The following is a 25,391-nucleotide window of genomic DNA, read 5'->3' on the forward strand; positions in this document are numbered from 1 at the left end:
GTGCAGAATGCACAATTCACACAGGCATACTGTGCATCAAAGCCAAAGCCAAAGCCAATGAAATGTCACACATTGTTTATTTTGGATCTGCATTATTCCTAAATCCCAGTAAGTAAGGGAAGTTAGCACATAAACCGTTAACTTCACAACACATTCACCATGCAACTACTGTATGGCAGGGATTATACTGTCAGCAGTAGGCTCAAGTCCGAGATGCAAGGAAATGTCAAGGTATAGAGAAGCTAAGACCCACACAAACAACATGAATTATATATAGCCAAGTTCAGCTGTGTTCTTTATGAGGATCATGCTGGCGGATCAACTCAGACTAGGCAGTGGGGGACAGACATGCAATATGAGTGTTTTTGTTAGTTTAGTTGTTAGTTTGCTGGCTTACTTTGGCACATATTGAAATGACAGCTTTCCAATAATGTTTGTCTATTGTGTCAGGGAAGCTAAATATAATCATGTGTTGCAGTAGTGAAGCTAGCTGAAGACAAAGTCAGCAGGCCTTAAGGACAGCGGATGGCTACTGATATGTGCCAAAGTAATCCAAACTTTGCATCGTTTTTGCATATTTACCCCAGGATGACTAGATGGATGTTATTTAGGAGGCTTGGCTAAACACAGTGACTCAACCTCTCAGAGGTCTTGCCAGGTTTTGGCCCGAAACTACAGGATCCTCCGAGGGTCATAAATGAAAACGTGACATCTCGACCCCACATCACCTGCCTCAAATACCTCCAGCAGTGTCAACAGCAGATGTAAATAGCTGGGCTCAGCGTGCAGAATCAACACAGGCTATCAACGCTTTCCTCCACCGCTACGTGTCCTCTGATTATTTTTCCGTTTGCACAGTTCATGTTTTTTATGTCCTCCTCCACCTTGCGCCTGTGTATGTATAATGTGTGTGTGTGTGTGTGTGTGTGTGTGTGTGTGTGGCGGGGGTCCTGTTGTGCCATTGTAAACTCTATTTGGGTTTGTCTGTTGACTTCCTGATTTAAGAACAAATTATCTTGTTGTTGTTACTGTCGCAGTTAATCTGAGGTGGGTCATCATAGGTTGTTAGCACATGGGAGGTGGAAAGAGAAAGATGTATACAGAAAGAGAGAGAGGGAGAATGAAATGCGGAGAGCCATTGAGGAGGAGAGCCCACTGTGTACACCAGTTACCTTCCTTCAGAGAAAAGACACTTGAGCCCTTCTCTGAGGCCCCGTCTTTGTTCTGGACCCTTCAAAACTGGAACCATGTGACACGCTGGCTAACCATTAGCACCCTAACTCAGTTGTGGACTAACTTCTGCGTGCCATTCCTGGGCTTGTTGCCATGGAGCGGGGGTCAAAAGCCTCCAACATCTGTTTCCACATGTTATTAATGCGCCAAAAAAAATCCAGTTTTTTGGAGTCTCAGAGAGGAATGCATTTCCTGTGAGAATTAGACCTAAGGCCTAAAAAGCATTGGGATGGTCAGTCCAAACTGCTGCTTCAGTCTATCCAATTCAATTCAATTCAATTCAATTCAATTTTATTTATATAGCGACAAAACAATACAATTGTCTCAAGGCTCTTTACAGAGCCAGCCTATTATCCCATTTTTCATCTCTGATGGTTGGGGACTAAGAGAGGCACATTTCGTTTTTTTTTCCACTGGTAGATTGTGTGCTGGGTTGAACTAAATTGCTGTTGTGGGGTTGTGTGTTCCACACATGTTCTGGTTCCCCTTCCTACATGTCCTCAGTGCTCACAAGGTGTTAATCGCCTCATGGCTTGGCTCCCTCCCGTCCCGTGGTTCTCATGCCCACAGTTCCCGTGCCGTGGCTCTGCTTTCCTGCGAATGGATGAAACATCACTATGGCCAAAAGACAAGCGTGTGCTTGTTTCTAACCCCCCACCAAACCCTCTCCCTCTCCTGCTCCTCCTCGCCATTGTGAGCCGCTCGTTTGTCACTCGGAGCTGGAGAGTTATCTGACCTTTGCATTTGAATAGGAGTAGTTGTTGGACAACACAGTCCCGGGTCTCTTGACTTTGCCTGTCTGCGAAGGGCAGTTCCAGTACTCAAAGTATGCATACTGTTTATTCACTTCAGACGGGGGGGGGGGGGGGGGGGGATGGTGTTATTTGTTTGTGTGACTCTGGGCGGATTACATGAAACACCTTCCTGTTCCTCTGGATTTAGCCCTTTTCATTTATTAAGCATATTTATGAAGCATATTTACGAAGCCTGTTTACTTAACAGTTTTCAGGCTCACTGCAATTACGTTTTCTACTGTCTCTTAAAGACGTCTCTAACATTTCCACGACGTTGGTAGATGAATTGTTTATATTCCGTATAGAAATCCGTCTTGTATTTTCCTGGGAATGTAAAAATGTCAGGTGTTTCATAACTGGCAGTTGTGCACCTCGTGTACCACGGTGCCATCCATTAGGTGAAGTCATTTACAGCCCTGTTGGAGTGGGATTACAGTAGGATCCTACCTGACTTAGTCTGACCGCATTTGATAATTCTGAGGAAATGGCTGTCACCATAGTCTGGTTTGATTGATTTTTGGCTCGTTGTGAGCGACGTGTTTGTGTGCTGTACAAAGTACCGGGTCTTTCAGATTGAAGAGAAGGTGTGTGGCTTCACATGGCAGCACGAATGTCATCTGTCACTGATACCCCGAGCGTTTCCTCCCTCTGTGAGGTCAGGGGAGAGTCGTTTTACACCTACTACTGTTTTTGCTGCGGTGGCCTGGCTGTCTCTTTTGTTTTTGCTCCTCAGCTTTGGTCTTTTCCCAGGGATCATTAAAAAGGTATAAAGCAGTTGTACTGCTCCAAAGGCTTATGGTTTGTGTAGCGATATGTTTCACGGCGAGACTGTAATGCTAGCCTCTGGGCTGTTGCGTAACGACAGGAGGTGCAGTACACTGGGTGGAATTCTCAGGTATCAGTGTGGTCGCCTAGGTGTTTTATGGTCTGTCTGTGTCTATCTCTCTCCCTCCCTGTGTCTGAACTTCCCTCTGTCTTGACTTTCACACTCTCTGTATTTGTCTAGGTCTGACCCCTGCTTAGATGTATGTCTTTAATAGAGGACGCTGTTACTCTAGGCAGCCACAGACCTGGACTGAATTGACCCAGATTGGCTGTGTGCAGTACTGGTGAGGGGGCAGTGCGTAAGCAGCAAGTCATTTGCTCCCCGTGGAACTGCTGACGTTTCAGCATTTATTTTAGCTTTCCCAGACATGGCAGCAGCTACCAGGCTGCCCATAGAGAGAGAGAGTGAATGAGAGAAGGGGGCTGGGGGTGGGCGTGGGGGGGCGTGGGGGGGGGGGGGCGTTTCATTTATGCCCAGCAGGGATTCCCTCTCCCTGGGCTCATATGCAATCTAGATGCCCTTCTAGCAACACACAAAGCACCCCTGGATTATAATTTCATAAGCACCAGATTCATGTGTTTTTTTTTTTTTTTTAATTAGTTAATGAAGTTAAACGGGCAGTTTGACAGCAGGTGGCTGATCTATGCTAAGCAAACTACTTTTTGTGGACATGTTGTGAATAAAGTTAACATTAACGCAAAGCAAAGGAAATGAAGAACTGAGGGGCAACACACTTTACAAGTGACTGCACTTTTTGTCTGTTTGCCTGTGAGTGCATGCAAACTTGGACTGTTCCCGGCGCAGTGTTAATTTTGGCAGCTATTTTTGATTTAGTCTTAGTCTTAGTCTTTAGACGAAAATGCATATTAGTTTTAGTCACTTTTAGTCATTTTTATCCTCCTTAGTTTTAGTCTAGTTTTCGTCGACGAAAACTCAGAACATTTTAGTCTAGTTTTAGTCGACGAAGTCTCATTACATTTTAGTCTAGTTTTAGTCACATTTAAAAGTCCATCTTATAGCCACATTAAACTCCTTTCCTTCCCTTCTCAGGCCCGGGGACCCCTTGTGTAGTGTCTACAACTGCATAATAGTCAAGCTTGCAGTACTTAAACTGTGGATGCAATTAGTCTCTAAGATACAGATCTCCTAGTATATGCCTACAGCTGAATTCCAATGAATTCAATGTAAATAATAATTTTAAGGCAATACTTAATTAACAGTATTATTATTAAAATATAAGAGAATATCAAGTCTAGATTTTTACAGATTCAAATGATGTGATAACACAATACAACTACTATGCCTACCTGGCCTTAGTTAAATCAACCACATATCCTCCATATGAATTGCTGTGCAATCTGATAACCAACATATTTAGCTAGACGGATAGTTTGAGAGTTGAAAGTAGTGCCAATGATAATAACAATCGCATAAATAGACAAGGATATGTAAACAAATCACATATTCATTTATTTTTCTTGATTAATGTCATGCGTGGCCTGTCCTATAGTCCATTCTGCAATGCGTTTACTAGCTAGTTATCGATAGCTAGTATAACTTAGCTAGCTTTCGATAGCTAGTATAACTTAGCTATGCTACCTCATAGTTAGCTAACGTTAGCTAGCTAAACGTTTTGGAACTCATTTGCCAAGCCAAACGGGAGGTTTCAATCGAAAATGACTAGCTAGTTATCCAAACTGACACAACCTATACACTCGACTGCCCCTTTGAAGTTAACTTAACGTTGGCTAATATATTCTAATAACTAGTTAACATTAGCTAATTATCATTGACAGTTACTAGCTAATTTACCTTGGCATAAATTGCAGGGTTGTATTGTGCGCTTTCAGGTGCCTCTTGTTGTGTTCTTCCCACCTATTTTGAAGCCACAAGGTTTCTCGCCGGTTATTGCGGTGCATTGTGTTTTATTTTCTGTCAAGTTATAATTAAAGACTGTCCAGATATCTATTCTTATTTTTCTTCCAGTAGCCTACCGAGTGCCTGAACTTCAGCCATCATGACGTTTGTTAGGGCGTCACTTGCATGTCTGTCTGGGCATCTCAGGGAGTGGAGGAGGGATAGATACAGGACCGGGCAACATTCAACCAATGATGTGCATACAAGTTTAGAAAAAAAAAACAATTGTGACTTAGTCAACCACCAACATTTTCGTCTCGTCTCGTCTCGTCAACGAGAGTTAAAATAGATTTAGTCATAGTTTTTATTTTTAAAGATCCGTTTTCGTCACGTCTTAGTCTCGTTTTAGTCACGGGAAAAAGGTCGTTAACGAATATTTTTCGTCATAGTTTTCGTCAACGAAATTAACACTGTCCCGGCGTCAGCCCTGCGTTGCTTCTGAATGGTTCCCGCTCCATGTGTGTGGCTACTTTGGCACTCGGCTGAAGTCTACCAGTGGGATGTGAGCTTTTGGTATTAATGCCACGCGTGGATTAAGTTCATTTAATTAAAATGGATGCCTGGAATGCCTCACTGTGCTGTTGTTCTGCTGTGCCTCGCCCCCACGGGAGAGTTGACTGCTGATGAATACGATCAGTCAAATGCTATGCATGGCCCCTGGCTTCCCACACTTCACTCAAACGCCATTTCAGGCGCGCTTTATGAAATGATTTATTATTTATTTTGTCATCAAAGGCTGTGTGTTGCACATTTCTGTAATGTTTCTTGTAATTTTTTTTTGCAAATGCTACATCTTAGATACTGATTAAGGCATCCTGTTGGCCAGAACTAAATGTGAGGTGACTCACTGACTTACTGCCTCCATTTCACTGTCTTATGCAGTAGCCGACGGAAAACACAAACACTTTTCAGAACTATGGACTTTCAAATCCTTGGATTAGTTTGTCCGAGGCACTTTGAAGGAGAATGGGAACCCTGTCCCTAGTATTACCCTTGTCAGTCTATCCCTTCCCATAGTCACAAGGTGGGTCATTAGTACAGTGACTCTGACTCAGTCATCAGGTCCTGAATCACTGCCATCTACCAGTCTGCATGAATTTAACCTCTGCTCTCTCCCCCCCCCCCCCCCCCCCCCCAGTCGTAGGACGGGAAACTACAATGTCCAGAATCGCTCCAAAAATGCAGCAGGAAAGCCTCCGTACAACCGCTGCAACTCGCAGGACTCGCTGGACATGGACGTCTTCTGGAAGGAGGTGGAGAGCATCGGAGAGGCTGACACGGGGCCGCAGGAGGAGGTGCAGCTGAAGGTGGCAGATGGTAGGTGGCTCTTTCTATACTATGATGTAACCTATTACTACTGCTACTACTACTACTACCACCACCACCACCACCACCACTACCACTACTACTACTACTACTACTACTACTACTACTACTAATAGTAGTAATAGTAGTAGTAGTAGTAATAATAATATTAATCTTATAGGGGCTGAAATTGGTTTACAAGACAATTAAAATGAGTTGGTATCATGGAGATAATACATTATGGACAATACATCTCCAAAATAAAAAAACACTAATAGACTGCATTGCTGGTTAAATGGAATGTCTGAGATCATGGGGTTAAGCCACATGCATAACTGTTTAGAGCTGAACCCAGTTCATCGTTGCATGATTCACAAGAGACTGCTTGCATGCTTGGGGAGAAGGAGCATGTTTTGTACGTACTGAGATTTGCTCAGTCTGTCATTCATGTCTGTTACTTGTGCCGCATCACTGTTGACAGGTGACTGAAAATGTCAGTCCTGCCTTACCTACTTACTAGGCTAGCATACAGAGGAGCAGCTTAGCCACAGTCAGAGGTCTCTCTGTGATCTCGTAGAATAGGATACAATGAGACAGAGAGACTGACTTCTCACTGGGACAGTCTGCTAACAACAAGGACATTCAGGGGAGAAACTGTGAAAGCGGTCGGATGCAAGAATCTCATATAGTGTGTGTGCCTTCAGTGGTGTGCTGCAGTCATGGACAGATTAGACACACTCCATTGTGGCCATTATAGCCCTACTTGAGAAGATTGTGGCCAGTGGATTTGATTGGATGTTTTTCCCATCCCATCAGATTTAACTTCATATGGATAATGGTAGTCTCTCTATATTTAGAAATGAAAGGCACGCTGCACCTAAGGCTTTTTAAAGATGCTATCTCCAGTTTGCGAGAGGAAAAACTGACAATGGCTATGTCTGAACCTGCAGGAAAGGAGTATAAACAGGAATTGCAGATGGGGATTTTTCTCAGCGTACGCTTCGCTTGTTTTTGTCTTTAGAGAGGAGCCTGAATGCTTTGACTTCCTGAGTGGAGTTTATGTGTGTGTGTGTGTGTGTGTGTTTATGTGTGTGTTGATCCTGTGTCTTGTTATATACAGGAAGAGTGTGTGGGTGGTTGTGTTTATGAATGTGTATCCTCCTACATCTGTGGGCCCAGGTTATCGGTGGCCGGCAAATTAGCTGCACAGCAGATGTGCCATTTAAAACACACATCAGGACGGTCAACACATACCTTTGCTTGCTTAAGCTTGCTCTTTTTTAAATGGCATCCTCTATATTCCCAGTATACACAGTGAATACATATACACAACACAGTTGTATTATGTCTACAACCTACATTTTTAGCTTTTCAAAAGTCGGAAGTGGATATGAACAATATTAGGTTTTTGTGTAATTTGCAGTGTAATTTGTTTCCAAGCCAATCTGTAACTAATTGCAGGGTATTCTTTGCTGAAAACCCATAAGGATGTATTTGACAAAGGTATTCATCATCTAGATAGCATAAGTACTCACTCAGTCATTCACTCAGGCTGATCCAACGTTTTGCTAATTCATCCTAGGTACACTAATTAAATAGTCTTTCAAATACCAGTGACTGACTTGTGGTCTTCTGACTTGTGTTACACAGTATGTTGTTGTGTTATATGTTGTCCCTCATCGCACCAACAGGAGCAGCGCTCCAAATTTCGTTGTATGCAAATACAATGGCAATAAAAGCTTTTTTATTACATTCTATTTCTAGCCAATGTGAGAGAGTCCCTGTGAGCAAATGGCTTCAAGGAAGCCTGATCTCTGTAATGTGCTGTTTAGTGTCGGAAATGCTGTGTCATCATATGTTCTGGCTCTGTAGCCTCACACAGAAATGCTGTGTCATCATATGTTCTGGCTCTGTAGCCTCACACAGAAATGCTGTGTCATCATATGTTCTGGCTCTGTAGCCTCACACAGAAATGCTGTGTCATCATATGTTCTGGCTCTGTAGCCTCACACAGAAATGCTGTGTCATCATATGTTCTGGCTCTGTAGCCTCACACAGCAGCACCATCTACTTCCTAGTCTATGCTAGATTTGTACCCCTCTGGTCATTGCCCTTTGCCATTTTCATATCCAGAGGGGGGGGGTCATGAATATACATGGCAGTCAAAAGAGGCAGTCAAACTGATGTTAGTCATGACTCAGAACAAAAAGCAATCAGAAAGATTGAGAGAGAGAGAGAGAGAGAGAGAGAGAGAGAGAAAAAAAAGAACTTCATGAAATACTTTGAAAGTGTACCACTTCATGTTTGTCGGCACTAAACAAGATTACCAGAACCAAACTTCTGTTTGAGTTATTTGAACTCTTAGGTATGCGTTTCTGAAAGAACATGGCCAATACCTGTACACTGTCTTTTCTCTGGTTCTGAAGTATGATGACCTAAACCAAAGCTTGTTTGCCCTTTGTGTCTTTAAGAGGGAGAGCACGAAGAAGCATGGCTGACGGAGGCAGGGCTGGCCACACTCTTCCAGGAGTCGGACCCCGACGACTCGGACGACAGCAAGGCCATGCTGTCGACGCTGACGCGTACTCAGGCGGCCGCCGTGGAGAAGCGCGTGGAACTGCTCAAGCAGACCATGCGCAAGAGGAACAAGCAGTACCACGTGCCGGACGTCAGGGAGATCTTCAAACCGCCGCCGGGCTCCACAGCCGACTCGGAAGAGACCCAGGTGTGTGAGGGAGCTGCTTGTCCCTGATCTCAAGAGCAATGAGCGGAGTAGGCTAGGGAAGACAGGTCCATAGGATGGTGTAGAAAAGGGTTTCGTATTGGCAGAGACAAAACTTTGCAATGTAACAAACTGCAAACATATTCCGACATCACATTTAAATGGTATGGCTAGCGATAGCTGTTTTGTTTTAGCCAGACAGATATTTCCCGTCCCGTATCTGTTCCACCCAAATCCCATTCCTTCAAGCACATGTATGCTTACTGGGCTGGGCTAGGACACATGATTGATAGGCAGGTCCTTGTTTTGATTGGTTGGATGACTCTTTGTCGTAATTGGTTGGATGTAGGTGGATGCCAAGTTTTACTCATGTAATTTGTACCATTCAGGGAATGCTCACTTTTTAAAGTCAGTGCCACACAAGTTGGTGACTATTAAAAGCATAATGTTTATGTTTTAGACGGTTTGTCCGCAATCTGCATGAGTGTGGTTTTTCATCTATTCATTTCACTGTCTTGTTGTTATCCCAACTATATGATGCGTGACATGTCAGGAGAGGTGTTCCCTGTGGACTAAACCTGATGGACTCTTAACGGTGTAAGGAGGGCCATTAGTATCAAACAGAGTTCTGTTTAAGTCACTTGAGAAAATTATTATATACTCAGCAAGTTGTTTTTAAACAGAGACCGATTCCCTGACCTCTCACCAAGAAGTAGCACAAACTGACAGCAGATCAGATACTTGATGATAGGGGTGGGAAAAAAAATCGATTTTTCGATTTCTCTCGATTCTCTCTAGAACGATTCTGTCTCGATTCAGAAAAGTTCATAATCGATTTTTTAATAAAAAAAAAAAATAATTAAAATTTTAAAATTAAATTTTTTTTTTTTTTTTTTTTTTTTTTTTTACACATTCATTTTGTGTTGAAATGCAAGCTGCATCGATTATTGCATTGTTCATTGAAAGTCATAATTGTGACAAGGGAAAGCTTTTTCTCTAATAAAAAAATAGAGAAGGTAATTCATCTGTTGATTTTCTTTATTTATCAAACACAAAGTAGGAAGTGATTTGAGACTCTGAGTAGCAAACTCAGATTTTTAAAAAATCGACATGCATCGATAATCGTTTTATCGGTTTAGAATTGATAATCGATAATCGGTTTAGAATCGATAATCGGTGTAGAATCGATAATCGGTTTAGAATCGAATCGTTGACCACTGAATCGGAATCGAATCGAATCGTGAGGTGCCAAGAGATTCCCACCCCTACTTGATGACACAGACAGCTCGAGTGGAGTACTGTTGTCCGTCTGGATGTCCTACTTCGCATAGTTTTTATGATAAAATCTGTAAAATCCTGAGATGGATGACTGGCTGTCGATGACTGGCTTAGTCTGTTTGCCTCCCGGCTACTGATCTCTTCATTGACAAAGCCCTTTTGCCCTTAAGAGCTCCATGCTATAAAAATACCTCTTCAAGTTCAATGGTCAGATCCTTTCGTCATAGCTCATACTGACCTGGGGTCAGATATTTTGGGTTGTTTGGAAAGTGACAATGATGCAACACATATAGGTAATGTAGCCTAGGATTCCTTCCTGTCCTGTGTAGGTTTCCCAACTGGTGCTCCCTATTTGAAGTAGTTCTGAGGTTTATGTTAAAATGTTAAGTTACTGTGCTACCCAGCAAGGCAAGCGAGAGCCTCTGTCATACATTGGAATCTCATTGACGTATCATATTCAATATCGAATGACAGTGGAACAATCTTAGTCGGCAGCTTTGACTCAGGCACTGATTCAGTCAGTCATTTATGAGAACTCATAGTAATATCCTCATATGCCAGAAAGTATTTAGATGATCTGTGAAGTAATTTGTATTTAGTGCAGGTGAAGATTACTGGTTAATAGGTAGTCAAATACCAAGAAATGGAAAATGGCAGATGCATTTGGTTAACTGCAAACCTCCGGAGATAATAGATAACCTATTTTGCCCCTATTTTGATCTTTTTGACCTCTGAAGAATATGTTCAGTTTAATGTGCAGATGTCGCAACTGAAGAGTTTTGCATGTGGCCGTGGCCAGAATGAATGTGTTTTGAATGGTAGTCAAAACACATGTAATGGATAGTTATTAGATAGAGTTATTCATCTGATTTGGGGAAGCTATGTGAGAAAGCAGACCTGTCAGCACAATGCCCCTGCACCATGGCGCAGCAGGCCTCAGTTACGGCACCAGGACAACCCTGACTGACCCACTGTGCTTCTCTCTTCTTCTCTTCCTCTTTTAGCAGCTCGGCGAAGACTCGCAGGCCACCGAGAGAAGTGAAAATGGAAAACGGGATGTTGCGTCCTCTGGTATGTGTCACCCAGCCAGAAGACTGGCCTGGGCATGTTCCTCTCTCCACCCCCTCCTCCCCTTACCTGAGCTTATCTGGCTCTCTTGCCTTCCTGTTGTCTTTTTTTTTCTTCTCCTCTCTCTCTCTCCGTAGCCCTGGTCTCAGCTACACTATGACACCTCTACAAAGAGGTCATAAAGTGTGAATCCGAGGTTGAGTCAGCCACGCCGTGCCATAAGTAGCACACAAGGTGAAATGAGATACCTTGGCAGGCGCGCAGATATCCTCTCCTCAGACATTTAAAGGGGCAAAAAAGATGGCCGTGATAAAAAGAAGTTACACTGTACACCCCCCACACGCACACACACACGCACACACGCACACACACACACACACACACACACACACACACACACACACACACACACACACACACACACAATATGGAAAAGAGCCAAAGTGTGACTCTCTGGCTAAAAAAAGCTCACTTCAGCATTGTCATGTTGGGCAATAGGGTGGAAGTCGGCTGCTCGGCTCCTCAGTGACCTTTCCTCGGGGGGCTCAGAGGATTCTGTGGGGCCTTTGTCTGTTTGTTACTCTCGACCCCTGCTGGGTCCGTTAGCTAAGGAACCCCTTCTGGGAGCCTGGCAGCCTTTCTGACAGTCTGCAGGAACAGTTCTGATCCAGCAGAACCTCGAATAAGACTCTCTGTAATTTATTATTATTTATTTTTTTTATCAATCAATCAATCAATCAATTCAATTTTATATAGCGCTTCTCTATATACCCGAAGTCGCTTTACAGAGTCCAGAGTCCAGTAGTCATACACACAGTCATACCGGTGGTGGTAAGCTACCTCAGTAGCCACAGCTGCCCTGAATTTTAATTGTGGACTTTCATCTTTCTTGTAACATCTGTGTGGTAGTCATTATAAGGTTATGATTGACCAGAGTTTGTGTAGGTGCAATCGTGCGTGGCACGTGTGCCGAGCTGCAATAATAATAAAACTAGATAATGTGAAACTCTCTTGGGTCACAGTTTGGTTTGTGCGGGACATCATTTTTACGGATTGCATCAGTGAGCCAATAAAAGGAATGTGTCGTTAAAGTGTTTGATTGCCCCCACGTTACCTCTTTGCTGTGTGTGTGTGTGTGTGTATTTATGTCCATGTGTGTTTGCGTGTCCGTGTGTTTTTATATGAATATATGGTTGAAATATTTCCTTTATTTGTTTCGATGTCCATTTATGCATGTGTGTGTGTCTGTGTATGTATTTGTTCTATCTGTATGTGTGTGTTTGTGTGTGTGTGTGTGTGTGTTTGTAAAAAGTATACGTGTATGTGTTGTGTTTGTTGATTTGCTTGTGTGACATGTATGTATACTTGGATGTGTATTTGCAGTGGTATGCTTATGTGTACGTGTGTTAATGTGTGTGTGTGTGTGTGTGTGTGTGTATTCATAGATAAGGCCATGGGAAATGGAGCATGTCCCCCCGCCGACCAGTCCACCCTCAACTCGGAGACGGACCTCAACCTGGAGGTGTCATTCGCCGAACAGGCGCTAAGCTACAGGGAGAGGTCAAAGGGCGTCGAGAGCCAAAGCCAGAGTGAGAGCGAGGCAGACGACAAGCTACCGGTGAGGGCCATTAAACATTAACATGTGCACTGATTTACCCTGCGCCACGGCCCGAGCAAAGTTTACCTGGACAAAACAGGAAGTGGAGCTCGCAATTCCCAGTGTGGCACAACAGCCTTAAACATAGGGCAGTGGGGAGGGGGAGACTAAGAAACGTCAGTGCTTGAGAGGCGCGACAACATTAAGACATTGTTTGCCCATTACGCTGTAGGCTGCACTATATATATATCTAGATGAGCTATAGTATAGTATAGAGGAGTTGCAGTAGCAGAGTAGAGAGTGGTAAGCAAAGGTGATCCAGGCTACTCCAAATCCAGACCACAGTAACAGATGGAATGATATGCATTTATGTTTGTCACGGTTTTAGTCAATGTAGTTTTGTAGAAATGAAATATGAAAAATGATCGGAAACAAAACCACATAGCATCTTGTCACTAGTGTATTGTTTTTTTTGTGTTAGGAGCCTGAGTAGCTGGGGGCCATATGTGTTGAAGTGACACCTGGTGGAGACTTGGTGGAACAGCGTTTCCTCTTACAAGCCCTGCATTTATGCTCACCCTTCTTTGATCCCATCAGAATTTCAAGGTTCCCCCGGACAAGACCGGCCGGACTAAGGTCGGAGACTTGGCCCCTCAGGACATGAAGATGGTGCGGCGGCTCGCGCTGATTGAGATGACCGCCCTGTTCGACATGGCGAAGATCGACTGGAAATCCAACAAAGTGGTCAAGCTGAAGGAGAAAGGTGAGGCGAGAGGATCTGGAACAACCTTGTTCGTCAGGGACAGGAAGACGAGGGAAGGGGTGGGTCGGACCACCTATTAGATAATGGCGGGGGAGACGAGGCTCCTTGCGGGTAGCCGTTGATTTTTGGAGAGGGTGTCACGTTTAGAGAGGGTGTTTGTGATACTCGTCTGGCACTGGAACGGGACGTTTTCATGCGGATAAAATACAGCAAATGCCAGAAGTCAGGGGAATATCTGTATTGTATCTGTGTAACAGATATCAGCAGATTATCAAGAGTTTATCCCATGGGATGCCTGTGGGCCGTGGGTGTTGTTAGTTGAGAGATACTTGTGCCATCGGCGTGGGCCTGATGCGTGTGAACATGCCCATCCACACTGGCTTTCATAATAACAGAGAAATAACAGAGAACAGGGTTGGCATACAGATGACTGACTTCTCTCTTATATCGGAGTATATTCTTAGGGATACTTTGTTTCGCTTTGCCTGTGAAGTAGCTTGTAATATCAACATGATGTGTATGAAGAATATATCAACCATAATATCACCCAAAGGTTTCAGAGTTAAGTAGCCATTTGCGTTTGAATGAAACCGAAGAGGACAATCCATTCCATACCATACACGGGGAAAATTGGAATATAATTACAGAATTTTTTTCCAGGCTTAGATGACTCTCGTCTGACGTGCTGTATTTGAAATAAAACTGACATTCTTCTCTGTGGACACAGATTTGTTTTGGATAGTCTTTACACTGTTGATCTTTTGTCCAAATCCCCCCGGATGTTTACAGGAGATGTCTTCTCGCGAGTCGGGCTTCTGTGGGTCAGCGTGTTCTTGTTTTCTTACCAGCTTGTTGAGTTAGCGTGTTGGCAGGGCCACAGCATATTCAGCAGAAGGGGAAGTCCAGCACTCCCTCCAGATACAGGATTGTGTGCATTGTGTTTTGCATTGCTACCGACAGAGAATATCACCTTACCATTTAACTATCAAGCTGCTTCATAGCTGTCTGTTATGTGAAAAAGTGAAATGACAGCAATCAGCTGTAATTGATGCAAGATTGTTACTGACATGAATGTTATTTGAACCTGTGGATGAATTGAAGTGAATTGAATTGAAATTGAGATTGAGTCATACTGAACCGGTCCAAATGTGATTCTCTCCTGCAGAGTCGGGTCTTTTTGGAGTCCCACTGGCCACCCTACTAGAGCAGGATCAGAGGAGGGTAACAGGGACCAAGGTGCCACTCATACTGCAAAGGGTGAGGGAAAAGTGCATACTTAGAAGTGCACACACAAAGAAGTTCACATTGTATTATGTCACCCTCTTAACAATTCTACATTACATATTGTGTTAAGTAAGTGGAGTATCAAGCAGTGGGAATTAGATGAGAAAAAATGCCTGGGCTTGCATGGATATGACACACACACACACACACACACACACACACACACACACACACACACACACACACACACACACACACACACACACACACACACACACACACACACACACACACGCACTGTCATTTAAAGCTGTCTTCTTTTCTCCTGTAGCTGATCAGTCACATAGAGGGGGAGGGTCTGGATACTGAGGGACTCCTACGGATACCCGGAGTGGCCATAAGAGTCAAGGTCAGTGTCTCTCTGTATCTATGGGGAGGCTTTGGCAGGCATAGCAATACTGGGGCATGAGCATTCGCCTGTTTGAGATTGGACAATGGCTAGAAATGGCTGGTTTTAGAAATCGAGTAATTGTTTCCAGAAAACTTAAGTAGGCATACTTGAGTAGTCGGGGGGTCGGGGTTGAGGTTGTGCAGGAGGTGTCATTTATCAATTAAAAGACTATGCAGCTATGATGGGGTTGCAGAGCAAAGCAGAAAAGTAATGATATGATATGAATATAAATATAACTAAATATGGATGATACCAACGACAGGCCTGTTTTAACCCTAGTTACCAACATTCTACAGTAGCCCAAGATAGAAAATTCAGTCAACAAAGTGTTTTTTTTCAGTAAGTGTTCTTGTTGTGTTTACATATAGCGGCTGTTGTTTGGTCATCATTAAAAAATGAAAGTAGTCTAATTTGCTTGTTTCCATTTTTCAACAACATTCATTTGTTTTGTTTTGTTAGTTTAGTAACCTCGGTTAGTATATGACAGATGCAATGCCGATGCAACAATTGCTGCACATTTATTTTGGGACAGTTGGGAAAGAAAATTCGCCATTTTCTGTTTTATCAAAGAACTTACAAACAATAGATTTCTGCTGTTGTCATCCTTCTTCTTATTTACTAATGGCTCTAACTGAAAACTGAGTGCAAGCGAGACCTAGTGTAATACCTGAGATCATTGGGAGGAGTATTATGTGGTATTATGTAGGCCATAATTTCACTGAGACGGACACATTTGGAACTGAAACGCTCGAACTTACTTCTTATCCCAGATTCCAAACAAAGCAGTATGGGAAATGAAGTCAATTCTAACAATGAACAATATTTAGAAACAGACTCATTTAACACTTTCACTACCATCATCAGATTAACGAGTAGGCTACTTGACGTTAAAGTAGAAACTCGAATACTCAAGCACTCTGTGCTCCCCCTCTCTGACACATAACCTGGTCCGTGGTCCAGCCAAACCATTGCTGTCCCAGCGGGTGGTCTATTTAAAGTGTGTCGCACCCTTATTCACTCAAGCTCTCAATGCGACTGTTGCAGCCTCTTTCACTAATACTGCCACAGTCAAATGTAAGCGCTATGTGACTGCTGCTGCTACTTCTGAGTGCACTTTTAATTAATTTATTCATTCATTCATTCATTCATTCTCACCCACCACCTCCACTTGTCTTTGGTGCCACACATGTAAATGTACAGGGGAATGTAAATGGGTCTTCGTTTTATACCCTGGGGGGATTTGAGATTTCTTTTGTGTGTGTGTGTGTGTGTAAGAGGCGAGCGCACAATCTGTATGCATGGCAGTAGATGAAGGTAAATGGATCCTCTGCCAAATAATACAAAACTGGATCTTTTAATGCGAATCACCGTTTGCACAGTATACATTCAGTGCAGTTTAGGCGAGGTATTATCCTGACTTAATGTAACTGTGTGTGTGTGCAATACAGGCATTACAAGGTTTTCCTGACTTTTTATTTTAAGGTATGTTTTTGCCTTTAGCTAGATTCTAAAATGTCCTCCGAATCGTTTGAATGGTATATGGTCATGTGAAGGAGCGATAAACGCACATGTCATTCCCACTAACTGTTCAGGCTGTTCACTAAGTAGTTTTGAGCTCCAGTTTGGAAACCCCACAAAAAATGTAAGAACAGCTTTTGAAGCATGACGTTACCCAATACATCACTAAAATTAATTAATTTGCGAGCTTTATCAGTGCCTCTGTCTCTCTCAATCTATCTCCAGTATCTCTGTGATGTTGCTTTAATATCTATATATATGTGTGTGTGTGTGTGTGTGTGTGTGTGTGTGTGTGTGTGTGTGTGTGTGTGTGTGTGTGTGTGTGTGTGATAAAGGCTCTGGTTCAGGAGCTGGAGGCCAAGTTCTATGAGGGCACGTTCCCATGGGAGACCCTAAAGCAGCATGATGCGGCGAGCATACTGAAGTTCTTCATCCGCGAGCTGCCACACCCTCTGCTCACCGTTGAGTACCTGAGCGCGTTCATCTCTGTGCTCAGTGAGTACCACCCTCCAATAGTCTCACACACACATACATGCATACACACACTCTCACACACACACACACACACACACACACTCACACACACACACACACACACACACACACACACACACACACACACACACACACACATATACACATATACACACACAAACACACACACATATACACACTCATACACATACACACACACACACACACATATATACACACACACACACACACATCGACAGACACACACACACACACACACTCACACACACACACACACACACACACACACACACTCACACACACACATCCCGACAGACACATCCATCCAAGTTTGTCACCACATGCATTTCAATGGGTATATGAAACGTAATGGAACTACAATAATACTATTTAATTGTATACCTTATACCTGCACTTACATCTGTAAATAATGATATGTTTTTGCCCTTCTGGTTAGATGCTAACTGCATGTCACTGGCTTTGTACCTCTACTGTACAATAGTACAGTAGTAAATCTACTCTATTTAATTTAATTAATAACATGTATACACATGTGTTTTTTTGAAGATTGAAGCACACACATGCATGTTTCCTAATACTTAGAGTAAGCGATATTCAGTGCTGATTTTTTCTGTCTATGGCGTAATCAGAGCTGCCTACAAACAAGCAACAGCTTCAAGCTCTCAACCTACTGGTCCTACTACTGCCAGAGACTAGCAGAGACACACTAAAGGTATGCACACATGCATTACACACACACACACACATACACATACATACACACACACACACACACACTAACACACACACACACACACACACACACACACACACATACAGACACATGCACATATACACACACATACGCATACAGACACATGCACAAAACTGGGCTAAACAACACTGTGCAGTTATAGATGGATAAACAAGAGCATAGTTATTATTGATAATCGATACAAGATAGCTGAATAATTTAAAAGATACCGCAGGCAAGGCTAATCTTCTGCATCTCTATTCGTGGTTTGATTTGTTTACTTTTTTATTGATTGGGTTTGCAGTGGCTTTGAAAAGTGTTCATCCACTCCTTCTACGGCTAAAGCTACAAAACACCCACATCATGCAAACATGAAATCAAGCCCTTAAACCAAGCTTCATTCATTTTCACCCAGGCTTTGATGGAGTTCTTCCAGAGGGTGATCGACCACAAGGAGCAGAACAAGATGACCCTCAACAATGTGGCGGTGGTCATGGCCCCCAACATCTTCATGTTCAAAGGCTTCCGCAACAAGATCACCGAGCAGCAGGAGTTCTCCATGGCTACCGGCACAGCTAGCATCGTCCGCCTGCTCATCCAGTACCAGAACCTTCTATGGACTGTAAGCATCAAGCATTACCCACTACTTATGTCTATGGACAGTTAACATCAAACAGTGCCCTCTACAGTCTTGCTTCTAGTCAGCCAGCATCAAACATGATCCTCTACCATCTTCTATGGACATTAAGCAATTACTCTCTACGTCATCTGTCAGTAGATAGTAAGCATCAAACTTTAGTCTCACCCAATCTTCGTTTCGCCAGACATGATTTCAACATTCTATGACGTGTGTCCACAGTCTGGAGAGAACTTGTTGAAATAGTGGTTTGAATCGAAAGGAACAAGGCTGGTCTTCTGCCTCAAACCCATAACTACCCAAAATCACCAGTGGCCATTGCTATTTCCTATGTGAATTTGCACCCTACCTTAAACTGTGCAAATGAGGTGTTGCATTGTTTTAGAATGGTTTGCACTCAATTCAATTCAATTCAATTTTATTTATATAGCGCCATAACAATACAATTATCTCTAGGCGCTTTACAGAGCCCAGAGCCTGAAACCCCCTTAGTGCAAGCACAATGGCAACACGGGCAAGAAAAAACTCCCTGTTAGTCAGGAAGAAACCTTAAGCAGAACCACGGCACATAAGGGGGAACCCATCTGCTTGAGGTCGGCCGGGTGGAGATAGGAAGGGGGGAAGGGGGGAGGGTTGTGTGGCAGAAGGGGAAGGGAAACAACAGGTGTTGTACATAGCCTGCATTTGGTAGATGTACATAATATATATATACAGACATCCAGTGGTAAATACATGATACAGACAAGACCAGTTTAGTGGATATACACTGTGCTGATAGGGTTACTATTACAGGGGTAAGGGGAGTAGGAACAGAGAAACATGTCAATGGTGGCAATAATATATATTGTATATAAATGCTAGCATAGGGTATGAGGTAGAGTAAGTGTACGGCAGTGCAGTGGCGGTGGGTGCAATTGGTCGAGGGTTTCTGCAGGTAGACCGGGTAGAGAGACTACAGCAGCGTCCCATGGCGAAGATAGTCTAGATTAGGAGAGAAAGAAAAAGAACAGAGTGAGTGGGTTATTATAGGCATTAGCAATGTGATAAGAAAGGAGAGGGAGAGGGAGAGAGAGAGAGAGAGAGAGAGAGGCTGCCTGGCTGGGTGTATGGGGATTTTATTTAGTATTTAGTTGGCTGGTGACAGTCGCAATACGCGCCGTGTGCTGTACCCGGGATCTTCCGCACTCCTTCACGGTACAACATACGCTGTCTGTAGCCCAGTTATGTTGATTAGGGGGGTATTGCATGTGTTTTAGATGTGTTTAGCTATTCTGGCATTTAGCATTTAGTTTGGTTTGGCATTTAGTTTGGTTTAGCATTAGTTATGTTTAGTTATGCTGCCATTTAGCAATTAGTTTGGTTTGGTACATGTGGAGATTTTAGTCGTAAGCTTTGTTAGGGTTGCAGGGTACAACATACGCTGTCTGTAGCCCAGTGATATACATTTTTTTTTTTTTTTTTAATTTATTTATTTTTCTTATGTGTTCAGTTATGTCTAGTTATGCTTGCTGACTGGCTGGCCCAGCAGGTGATGGGTTTGTCCACACTCTAATCAGTCCCACACCTACGTGTGGACTGAATTCTGTATACTGTAATATATGTGTGGTTCCCAGGATGCTACGCCGCCCTCCTACCTGAGATGAAAGCGTTCAGCCCCTCTGCGCTTCAGCTCCACTAGCATTCAGCTAGTCCACTCAGTACGCTCAGACCATTCCTGCGTTTATTTCAAAGCAGCCTCTGCACACTTCATACTTGTGTGTTGGCCCAGATCAGCTCCCCTGCTGAGTGCACACTCACAACACTAACACACAGTGGAGGAGCGAACAGTGCGCTGCGTGTGTGAGTGTGTGTGTGTGTTGATAAGAAGTACCTGCATGACTTTAATGGGGCACAGTTGGTGCCAGTGACCCGAGTGCAGCCAAGGCAACACAGTGTAGTTATTTTCTATATGTACCGAGCAGCAGAAAAAGAAAAGCCATTGATGTCTGGTGGTTTTCATGCACAAGGAATTTATTACAGAGAATTAACAAGCAGGCTGCACCAGCACTTACATATAACGATAAAGACCTTCCTTTTCAAGGAACACTCCCATTCCATTCCTTTTTCCCAAATGGAGCTAATGGGTCAACACCAGGTTGTGTTTGCCTTTGAAATTTCTGTTTTCCAAGTGGCCAAGTTTATGGGTCACGAAATGGGTCAGAAGATGAATGGGTCAGAAGAGATTAAAGGTCTTACATGTGGTAACTTGAGAAGTCCTGTTGTGTGTGTCTCTCTCTCTCTCTCTCCCCCCCCCCCCCCCTCTCTCTCTCTCTCTCTCTCTCTCTCTCTCCCAGATCCCAAGGTTCATCATCAACCAGGTCCGCGAGCAGAACACGGAGAAACAGAAGCAGAAGAAAGCGAGCAAGGAGAAAGGCATGAAGAGGCTGCTGAAGAAGATGACCCACGACCGCGACAAGCCCGACAAGCAGGAGAGGAACACCTCCGAGGTGAGAGAGAGATTGAGGGTAAGGGAGAGAAAGAGACTCTGTGACTCTGCTGGTCAAAATGATATTGTAGGAACACGTCTCTACTGGCACAGTGTTAGTAGTGAGCAGAGAGGGAGAAAGAGGGGGAGAGGGAGAGTGAACAGAAATAAAGAGAAACTTGGAGCACCATGGAAACAGATTAGCACCTGTTCTGGACAGAGCTGCCTACAAACAACAGTGTGTGTTTGTGTGTGTGTCTTTGTGTGTGTGTGTGTGTGTATGTGTGCATGTGTTATCTAAGTGTTTTTACCCAGTAGGGTGAACGAATTAAGGTTTGATTCATGTGTCTAACTTGACTTCAGTGCTGTTGGCCTCCTGCAGCTCACAAAGGCTGCCTCACAAAATGGCTTCCATGTGACACCTAGTGGACACACGGGGCATTGCCATTGATCTTCTCCCTTTGACAAGTTGTGTAATAGGAACAGGCAATTGCATAATGAAGGGTGTTGCAAGTGAAACAAGTAACGACTGTAAACAGTTTTAAAGTAAATTAAGCATATAAAATGAAGACAATAAATGTACTCCTGTAAATGCTGTAAACTGCTGTACTGTAGTAAATACGGTGTGTGTGTGTGTGTGTGTGTGTGTGTGTGTGTCTGTCTGTGTACACAGAGTGACAGCTCCCAAGGTTTCATCAGGGTGCAGGCTCCCGAGTTCTCCAAGGTGTCCATGGCCGTTCAGCTGACTGAGGACCTGCAGGCATCAGACATCCTTGTGCGCTTCGTCAGTCAGGAGAGGTGAGGACAACATACAACCAACAACATACAACTCCCCTTAACCCCTAAAGTCATCAAGCACTAGTCATGTGAAGTCACAACAACTAGCAGAATGCACAGTGTAACAGCAGAGTTGCGTACCCTTGTACTGCGCTGTTGTTAGCATTGCGGTCTAGCCATGCCGCACATGTTTCTGTCAGAGTTTTGTAAGTGATAAACCTGTGTGTGTTGGCTTGATTGCATGGTGCTGTTTCAGTTCATAATGAAGGAGAACTTGCCCTCGCTCCACAACTCCCATAGAGTGTTGAGTGACAAGGCAGCATTTCATCATGGTGTGAATCCAAAGAGCATAGTTGTTTCCCCCCCCAATGGCTAACTGCTAGATTATGTCCCCGTTTAGCATTAGAGAAACATAAAGAGGAAATTAGACGTTGTGTCAAATAAAATTACAACGACAAGTGAGTCAAAACATCTGCTTATCCTCAGCAATCCACAACTGACACTCTGTTAAGTCTATTAATACATCAGTGCAGTACATTTGTAATTACCGTGGGTATCTCCTGTCCAGACCTGCGTAGGATAGGTGAGTCTCTGCCTTCACATACGTGTGATAATTACCGGAGTCATTATCCTCCTCCTCCTCCTCCTCCTCCTCCTCCCTGTCCATCTCTTCCCATGAGTCAGGAGAAGATGCTATCTGAAATTACACTAAACAGTCATTAGACGAGAGCCTGTCTTGGCATTGGGCTATTGTGTTAGGTCAGATCTGCCACGATTCAGAAAATGTCCATCTGAAAATAGTTTCTGTGCTGGGCCCAAGCGCATTAGGATTCATTGAATTGAGGCGTGTGTTGAGGGGGAAGAAGCCTGTCTGTGGCCAAGAGGGGACGACTCGGAAATTTTTATTTGTTTGTTTGGAATTTATTCATTTGTGTGGTTAATGTCCACCCTCTTTACACAGAACGTATGGGTATGTTATGGAATACGATATGGTATGTTTTGTTCAAATTCATTTCTAAATTATTCACTGCAGTTTCTCACTTGGTACTCAGTACTGGTATGTTGACAATGGTGTTACAAGAGGAATAGATATTTCCAGATTGGCCTCGGTTCGGAGAGAGTGATCAGCCAACCCATTAGCGTTTTGTTTCCTCCACACAGCTCTTTTGAAGATCCAATTGTGTCCCCCGTTGTTCCCCAGAAGTAGAAGACTTGTTTGTGATAATTGCTTCAAATCCTCTCCATTATTTCAAATCATTGTTTTTTAGCCTTGACACGGTTTGCACAAAGTAACTGACCGCAATTAAATAGAACAGCAAGTTTGTACAGAACTCAATTTGCATACCACAGCAAAGTTGTATTTTAGGATGTGATGGTATTATGGTTAGACGTGTCTATTGTTTTGGTCCCCCTCTGAGTCAGAAGGCTGAAGCCGGGACCTCAATTTCACCATCATGACCCTATGTAGTTATTAGGCTTCAGTCTGGAGTTAGGCACAGCAAAAACCTTAGAATTGGTGTTTGGTATGTGTTGGTGGGGGTTATGTTTGTGTGTGTGTGTGAGATGGTAGGAGTTATGTTTGTGTGTTGGTATGTGTTAAGTTTGTGTGTGTGTACGGTATGTGTGTGTTTGTGTGCGTGTGTGTGTGTGTGTGTGTGTCGTGTGTGTGTGTTGAGTGTGTGTGTGTCGTGTGTGTGTGTGTGTGTGTGTTTGTGTAAGTGTGGATCTAAATACAAGTCTAACTTTGCCAGCCCTGGCTAGTCCTTGTGTTCTGGTGATGCGGAGTGACTTTAGGCGGCACGCCTCTGAGATCCCCCATGAGTCAGCCCATGAAGTCTGTCGTCTGTCATAATCCGTGAGGGTGACACTCTGCGTTTGTCACATGCTGCCCTCGCCCCACAGGGACTCGCGCTGCTCTTGCTGGGTTTAATCATCACTCACACTAGCCTACCGTCTCTGGAGAAAACAGATCAAATGTCAACACACACGCGACTCTTAATGTGTGTGTTTTAACCAAGCCTGAAGTTTAAAAAGAACAGTGCATTCAAAAGAATTTTGGAGCATACAAATAAAGAATGCAGAGTTTTTACTTACCTTTGACTACTTTTTGTTGTGTTGTAACAGCTGTGCTCAACCTTAGGGTCCACAGTACTAATTGAAGCCTTCTCCCTGCTTTCCCTCCTTTAGCCCTGTCTCTGTGAAGAGGGAGGATCTGTGTCTGTACGAGATTGGAGGGAACATCAGTAAGTGCCCAGCTGAATGAAATTCCTCGCCGCCATCTGGGAGTGTGTTGTTGGAACAGACTGGAAGCGTGCAGCATGTCACGTGTGTGTGTGTGTGTGTGTGTGTGTGTGTGTGTGTGTTCCCCCCCAAAAAGATAAAACTATCTGCCCCCTTATTGCCTTTAGGGTGGGAAACTGTGATGTGTGCTTTCATCTCCATTCGGGTCATCCACATTTTGAAAAATATTGTAAAAATGAAAAGTCCTGCCATGTTTTCTTGTTAATAATAATACATTTGCTGAAAGGGCTGCTGCCTTCAGGTTTACTCAGTGTTGCTCTTTCTCTCTGCGTTAGACTCACGGTTGCATTGTCACTGTCACTGACTTTGCTCTTGTTGTGTGCAGAGGAGCGCTGTCTGGACGAGGAGGCCTACATGAAGGCCCTGCTGGAGCTCAACCCCAGTGCTGAGTGGGTGATCAGGCCTACCCAGCGCTAGCACACCGCCGCTAACGCTAGCCTACCTCCGCTCCGCCAGCGCGAGGGAGGAGGGACACACGAAACCAACGCACGAAAGGGAACGTGTCACTTAAAAGACGGTTGGGGATGGGGGAGTTCATCATGTCTGTTTGACCTTGGAGGGGGAAGCCAAGGTCGTTCTCAGTACAAGCCTTATATGAGAATGCAGTAGCTAGTCATAGTTTTATAAACTGATGCCTGCTGTCATAAAGTCTTCATGGGCTCTCTATGCAGTGTTTCAGGGGCCAGTGGCATGTCCTTTTTTATTTTTTTGAGCAACTGAAGCAAATGTGGCACCGTAGCATTCTCTCGCTATAAAATCAGATCGACTTTTTAAAAATTCTGTTTCCCTTTTTCTCACTGAAACAAGTTTTTTTTAATTTTGCTAATGCTCAAACTATAGAGGTAGGCTCTGGCTACCCTCTTATGCCCCTTAAACACTTCACCGTCAGGATTAGTCATTCCTCGACCTTTTTGCAGTGTGTGGTTTTTGTTATGGAAATGATAACGCCTGTAGACCTTTACACAAGGGCATTATGTCTTTGGGTTCTGTGCTTTGGGAGGTTTATTTCATGGAAAAGGTGTCTGTCAGTGTCAAACAGCCTAAAACAGGGAAGAGCAGACGCATAAAATAGACAGAAGCATTGGCAGTTGCTGTCAAATACTGCTGAGCCAGAATTCCATTGACATACAAGCAGTTTTATGTTTTGACAAGAACTGCATTCTGCACCATTATGTTTGAGGTGTTGCAGTGCATTAATAGACTGTGGTAATACCAACTGACACTACTGGTGTCTGTGCTCGGGGAAAAAAAAGAATCCCTAATATAC

General features: G+C 43.7%; 1 protein-coding gene across 3 annotated transcripts in view; it reads left to right on the top strand.

The window, feature by feature from the left end:
* arhgap18 (Rho GTPase activating protein 18) overlaps nucleotides 1-25,391 on the top strand; it is a 31,299-nt gene that overhangs the window by 4,594 nt on the left and 1,314 nt on the right. For 2 of the 3 annotated variants that reach the window (XM_031581342.2, XM_031581341.2), the window contains exons 2-15: nucleotides 5,909-6,087; nucleotides 8,547-8,800; nucleotides 11,080-11,146; nucleotides 12,589-12,761; nucleotides 13,338-13,503; nucleotides 14,669-14,760; nucleotides 15,059-15,136; nucleotides 17,032-17,191; nucleotides 17,842-17,924; nucleotides 18,361-18,567; nucleotides 20,916-21,086; nucleotides 21,720-21,844; nucleotides 24,011-24,066; nucleotides 24,450-25,391. The exon at nucleotides 24,450-25,391 is cut by the window's right edge and continues 1,314 nt beyond it. In XM_031581342.2, coding sequence (XP_031437202.1) covers nucleotides 5,909-6,087; nucleotides 8,547-8,800; nucleotides 11,080-11,146; nucleotides 12,589-12,761; nucleotides 13,338-13,503; nucleotides 14,669-14,760; nucleotides 15,059-15,136; nucleotides 17,032-17,191; nucleotides 17,842-17,924; nucleotides 18,361-18,567; nucleotides 20,916-21,086; nucleotides 21,720-21,844; nucleotides 24,011-24,066; nucleotides 24,450-24,541 — 1,903 coding nt within the window. In that variant the 3' untranslated portion in view covers nucleotides 24,542-25,391. The remainder of the gene's footprint in view (nucleotides 1-5,908; nucleotides 6,088-8,546; nucleotides 8,801-11,079; nucleotides 11,147-12,588; nucleotides 12,762-13,337; nucleotides 13,504-14,668; nucleotides 14,761-15,058; nucleotides 15,137-17,031; nucleotides 17,192-17,841; nucleotides 17,925-18,360; nucleotides 18,568-20,915; nucleotides 21,087-21,719; nucleotides 21,845-24,010; nucleotides 24,067-24,449) is intronic. The other variant, XM_012829392.3, reaches the window with a different exon arrangement.

Source organism: Clupea harengus, chromosome 15 (genome assembly GCF_900700415.2).
Source record: "Clupea harengus chromosome 15, Ch_v2.0.2, whole genome shotgun sequence".
In the NCBI taxonomy this organism is placed as follows: Eukaryota; Metazoa; Chordata; class Actinopteri; order Clupeiformes; family Clupeidae; genus Clupea; species Clupea harengus.